A 6,000-nucleotide genomic window follows, 5' to 3' on the forward strand; every position below is an offset into this window, starting at 1 on the left:
TGGCAACTGCAAGTGCAGTTAAGTACAGAAATCAAGAAGTAGCTGCCTGATGGGCCTTGCTCCTCCAGAAACTTCGCTATATCAGTATATATCAGTGAGAGACTCAACATTGAAATACATGAAACAGTGTGCTGTTGCTACACTTAGGTGATGGATACCCACTAAACTTCCCATAAAAAGTTAGGGCTTGTCCATTCAAGTGTAATTGATTTTTTAACAGCATGATAAGTCCTAATTACTGCCAAACAAACCCTCTGACACTGAAAATTTGGTTTTGCAAGCGTGGAGTCTCATTCCTTCAGATTTTAGTTATTGTTGGAGATTTAAAAAAATTAAACAATTATGTAAAATCTTTTCTTTCTATCACTTTTATCTTTTTCTTTATCCCATGTTTCTTTCCCTCTCTATTTTGCTTTCTGTACAAGATTTGAGACTGAATTAAATATTCCAAGTTACACTTCCTGGTTCAAACGCTGTATTGACTCAGTATGGATTCTTCAATCTGTTTGGTTAAGGAGAAACACCAATGCTTGCCCTGCTCTCTCATACCACCTCAGATCTCCTGTAGAGGGTGCTGCGCTGTTTTGGGGATTTCTAATCACCACAAGTTCCATTGCAAAAGTCCAGGGAAAGTCTTTGGCACATGTAAGTGTAATTTACAGCTGGCACCATAGGGTATTACTCAACAGTTTAAGGCTGTAACAATTTTGGCCCAGATTTTGTGGTTATTGGCAAAGAAATGGCGTACACCATTTGCCTCACTAACATCTTCCCACAAGGTTCTTGTGGGCTTTTAAGCATAGACTTGCTGTCATTGGGTGTCTGATCCAGCACAGCACCCTCAACAGGGGATCTGTGGCATGTGTAAGAAGGGCAAGAAATGGCTCTTCAACCAATCACATTGAGGAATCCTCACTGACACAGAGGCTGGAAATTTACGTTGGGTAGGAGGTCCTGCCCACAGACTTGGGGAACCACGCTAGAATTTTTCACTCCCCAGGCCCTTAATTGGCCTTGGGTGGGACTTCCACCTCCTTGAGGCAGGAAGTGCCAACGAATGGAACTGCCGGCCAATCAGTGGGCTGGTAGCTCTTAGTCCCAGCAGTGCCACTGGGAGGAGTGGCCATTGCTGGGACTACACGGCAAGCAAGGTGAAGGACGGCCCCAGAACATCGGTAAGTTTTTGGGACCTCGCCAGGGACAATCGGCCAGGCCCGGCAAGGTAAGTGGGGGGGGGGTGGTAGTTGGGGCTTTGGGGGCAGCCCTCTGTGGGCCACAGGATGCCTGATCAGGAGGACCAACGCCCTCCCACCCCCAGCCTGCAAGAAGGCCGCTAGCCTTTACCTGGGGGGTGTTCTTGGGGCCTTTGCCATTCGCCCGCTGTGGGTAAAATACCGGTGTGAGTGGGAGTTAATTGGCCACTTAAGGGCCTTGATTGGCTTGGAGCGGGCGGGGCGTTTTTCACCACCATCGCCCCATGTAAAATTGCAGCGGGGCTGGGAAGGCATCAGGAATGTCGTCCTCACCTTACCTCCCACTTAATTTTACAGCCCCCCCTCGCCACCAGCCCGCTCATTGGGGGGTCATAAAATTCCAGCCACAGACTCTAAACAAAGGAGTATAAATCATAGAGTATAACTTAGATTTAAGTCATTCACAGGAAGTGAAATAAAAATTGGGGAATACAAATGGGATTTAGAGAGAGAAATAAAAGGGACAAACAGAAAAAAAAATCCAAGTCCCCAATGCTACCCAACGGGGGAGGTGATGGAAGCAGGTACCATAGAGACGTTTAAGAGGCATCTTGACAAATACATGAATAGGATGGGAATAGAGGGATACGGACCCCGGAAGTGCAGAAGGTTTTAGTTTAGGCAGGCATCAAGATCGGCGCAGGCTTGGAGGGCCGAATGGCCTGTTCCTGTGCTGTACTGTTCTTTGTTCTTTGCTAGAAAACTTCTGAAGGAATGAGAATCCACAGTTGTATAATTAAAATTTCAAGGCTAGAGAGGCTGTTTGGCAGCATCAACACTTTTCGTGCCATTAAAAAATCACTTATTCTTGAATGTTCAAGCTCTAACTTTTTTTGGTGTCTTTAGTGGGGAGCTAGTGAATAAGTAGCCCAACGTTGTGCCATTGCAGTCATTTTAGTGCCAATTCTATCGGCCAGGACTGTTACAGCATCACCCTGTTGTTACGACCGCGGTGGGAGCAATGCACTGTTAATTCAGTCCCATTGCTCCACAGGTCGCAGTATATTTCTTTAAGCTTTCCAAATCAGAAGAGCAACCAAACTGAACACTATAGTATCTCCCAAAAGAAGCGGACCAAACCAGGTATCTTTAGACAACAACAAATTAACTATTTATTTTAAAAAAACTATAATCTTAAACACTACAAAGATAAAGCTATGTCTAAAGACTTTATAACTTTTTATTTAAAAATCTAACTCCCACATTCGCATACATATACTCAAAATTAACAGTGGTTTGGTTTTTAATTAGCTGGCCGTTAAGAATAAAATAAAAATATAAAGTCTTTACAAGTTATGTTCCTGATGAATGGAGTCTTCCAGTGTAGAAACAGTCAAAGGTCAATTGAAGTCTTCACATTCGTCTGATGGAGGAAAATAAGGTCCTTCAAAGATAGGAGTTCAGCTGTTGTAGCATTAAACTGTCACTTCAGTGATGAACACAGCAAATACCAATAGTCTATTGGGAAAGAAAAGCTTTTTCTTATGGAAGTATTGCTTGGTAGAATTTTGAGAGAGGAAACACGGCTTTTTCCTTCAGTTCAAATTGCCCCAGAATTATCTCTGCTTAAAACCAGTCTCTGCCAGCTAGTTTAAACAGTCAAAACTGCAACATTGAATCACGTGACCTCTCTCTCCTGCTGCTGTTGCTTGGCAACCAGAATGCAACTGGCAGACTGAGTCTCCGGAACCTTATGTCTTAAAGGTGCACTGATCGTTTCACAGTCTTAAAGGCACACACAATATTTCCAAGGAGGAAAAAAGCAAGACTGTGACACTATGGAGGAGCGGAATATCTCTTACAGCAACCTACGGACTTCTGCATTTAACTGCATATGGGTAGAGACCAGAAGCTGTTGTCTGATTTACCTTGCTTTGACAGTGAACGTTGACAGTTTCACCGTTATTCTTGTCACAAAATCTGCCAAAGTTTTCAGATAGCAACACAAATTGCAAATTTCCCATTACAATCCAGGTGTTTATTATATTGGAAACACACGTCACCCAATTAATTCTATATCTATATTGGGAAAATTCCACTGTTCTTTTAATAGCATGGTGGGATCTTTTATGTCATGGTTTCATGTCTCATCTGAAAGATTGCACTTCCAACAACACTGTACCTCAGTACTAGATTATGTGCTCAAATCCTGGACTGAGACTTGAACCTTGAACTTTTAAAGGTGAGTGTTTTACCACTGAGTCCAGGCTGACACCTACAGAATAACTAGAGAATAACAGTATATTATGCTACAGCATGTTATCTATTATCTTTCAGAATTGGTCGGGAATGAGGTGTCCCTATAAACTACTCCGAATGATCTTGGCACTTGTCTGCAGTAAGTACCGTGTTTTTAAGATTTTGTCCCCTACAGTAATTATTTACCTCCATATCCTTAACATTGCAAAGACCTATAATCACAATACTGAGTGGACATCAAAATTATTAAAAGACCTCTACACAGGTTCACTCATTATCAGGAATAGGACTCTTTTGTTGTTTAGGCTAAGCAATTATTTAGATTGTTGTTTAATTTTTGATGGGTAACACAAAATGGAAGACAGTTGGCACTAGCAGGGGTCGATTTCCCCCTGCATAGTTTTCTGACAGACACCTGGCAGAGCACACTGGCTGGCTGTTCGATAGTGATGACAGGAGACCCTGTCCATTTTGCGGTCCAGCCCACATTAACATAGAGCTGGCGTGCTTTGGATGGTAAATGAGGATCTCGGGGCAGCCTGCCTTTTCTGGGCACAGTGAAAGGTAGATATGGGGATGAGGGAGACAACTTGTTTTTGTGGAGCTGCTCCTCCTTGGCTCCATCAGAATAAACTAAAACTTAGCTTCTGGGTTCCTTTTTGGCTAGACCACTAGCAGAAATTGTAGCATGTGCATAGTGCCCGCTCCATATAGTTAAGTCCTAAAATAGCACTCGAGATCCTATGTCTAATTTCACACCTCAGTTGACATATTAAAAGAGCCTATGGCCTGACTCAGGTGGGCGCCCAATCTTCCAGCAGTAGACTCTTGGGAAAGAAGGTTGGCCATACCATTGACTGAACAGGGTAGTAAGCCCTTGCCTACTATTTTCAGGATGCTACCACCCTGTTTCCATTGGGCTTGATGCCTCTAACTCTCCCCAACTCCTCCCCCTTCCAGTAGCTTGACAATACAGTCAACTTCAAATGAACATATACCCTGATCCAGGCATAGAATGACAAAGTGCACAGAACTTCAACTAACCAGGAGTTACCTCAACTAACCTCTACTTAAAATTCCAAGATGCCGCACCTCTTCAGATTCACATGGGAATGACCGAATTAATATAATTCTTGTTTTGTTTGGAAAATTTAAATAGATAGTAAAAGGACAGTGTTGTAGTTTAGATTGTCTTGTTATTTTGTTCATGTTTTGAATTTTTAAACTTATGTTCTCTTTCCTTTGGCAGTGAGCTCTGAGGTTGGCCGTGCAGTATGGCTCCGTTTCTCCCCTCCACTTCCTTCTTCTGGCCCCCAGCCTAGCTTCATGGCACATCTGGCTGGTGCAGTGGTAGGAATCAGTATGGGACTCATCATTTTGCGCAGCTACGAGGAGAATCTCCACCAGCAGTGTGCCTGGTGGGTTATGGTTTTCTCGTACGCCATCTTTGTCGTATTTGCAATTTTCTGGAACATTTTTGCATATGATCTCCTGGGTGTGCAGATCCCACCTCCGCCGTAGGTAGCCACACTTTGGCTTTGGACCCTGTCCCAACAGAGAGGTTTATTTGGCTGCAGAACCTCTTTGTGAATGAAGAAACATGAGGTGGACCTTTAATGAACAACTGTTAAAACTGACCTTTTGACTACCGATTTTTATCATCATTGTGATTGGCAGGATTTGTATTTCAATTACTAGACAATGAGTAAACACCACACAAGTGATAGATATCACTTGCAAATTATGGGATTTTGAGAGTATAGATGGAAGAATGAATTTTTTTGGTGAACCAGGTGTTCTAACACTGTGCTAAAGAATCTCCAAGCCAAACCACAGAAATATCTGTATAAGTGGAGCTTCTGTTTAACCTGGAGGGCCCATTTATTTCCTGTAGGGATGCATCCCACTTGCCTAAGTCCAGAGAATTTAGGTGCAGGTTGGAACAAGTCAAGGCTTAGGAACCAAGTATGCACAGGAATACAGCCGGAACGATAGCGGCTAAACCCAATTACAGGTTACAGGCACCCAGCACTGGTAAGCTTCCTGTTGCTTGTCTATCTAGAATCATCCTTATCTGGTACGATGGTCGAAACAGGAATAGGTTTGGAAGCCCAAATTTAAACCCCATAAAATTCATTTTACTCACTCTCCATTTTCTCAAGAACCTCACTGTATTTTATGTACATTTCGTCAAATGGGATGTGAAGATATATTGAAAAAAATTTAAGTGACAAAAATTATATTGTGAACAATGACCTACACCATCCTTCCTATGACCTATTAAGTCTGGTTAAACTGGTTAAGTCTAATGTGTTAAATTTCATACGGATGTTTTCAAGCCAAAATATCTCAATAAATATTGACCTTGATCACAAAAGACTGTTTGTATATGTTTGAAAGAAAATCTAGATTTACTAGTTTTTGTATGAAGAGGTACACGTGAAATTAAAAAGAAATTCCACTGGTATGACCACTAGGGATGAAAATTACCATTGTTTGCTAGTTTGCTGGAAATCAACATCCTTATTGGTCACAATCTCATAACAGT

The 6,000-nt window shown here is 42.3% G+C and overlaps 1 protein-coding gene across 1 annotated transcript in view; it reads left to right on the plus strand.

The window, feature by feature from the left end:
- rhbdl1 (rhomboid, veinlet-like 1 (Drosophila)) overlaps positions 1–4,973 on the plus strand; it is a 234,147-nt gene extending 229,174 nt beyond the window's left edge. The window contains exons 7-8 of the mRNA XM_068056862.1: positions 3,531–3,591; positions 4,702–4,973. Of these exons, the coding sequence (XP_067912963.1) occupies positions 3,531–3,591; positions 4,702–4,973 (333 nt within the window). The remainder of the gene's footprint in view (positions 1–3,530; positions 3,592–4,701) is intronic.
- Positions 4,974–6,000: the final 1,027 nt, after the last annotated feature.

Source organism: Heterodontus francisci, chromosome 24 (assembly GCF_036365525.1).
Source record: "Heterodontus francisci isolate sHetFra1 chromosome 24, sHetFra1.hap1, whole genome shotgun sequence".
NCBI classification, from domain to species: domain Eukaryota; kingdom Metazoa; phylum Chordata; class Chondrichthyes; order Heterodontiformes; family Heterodontidae; genus Heterodontus; species Heterodontus francisci.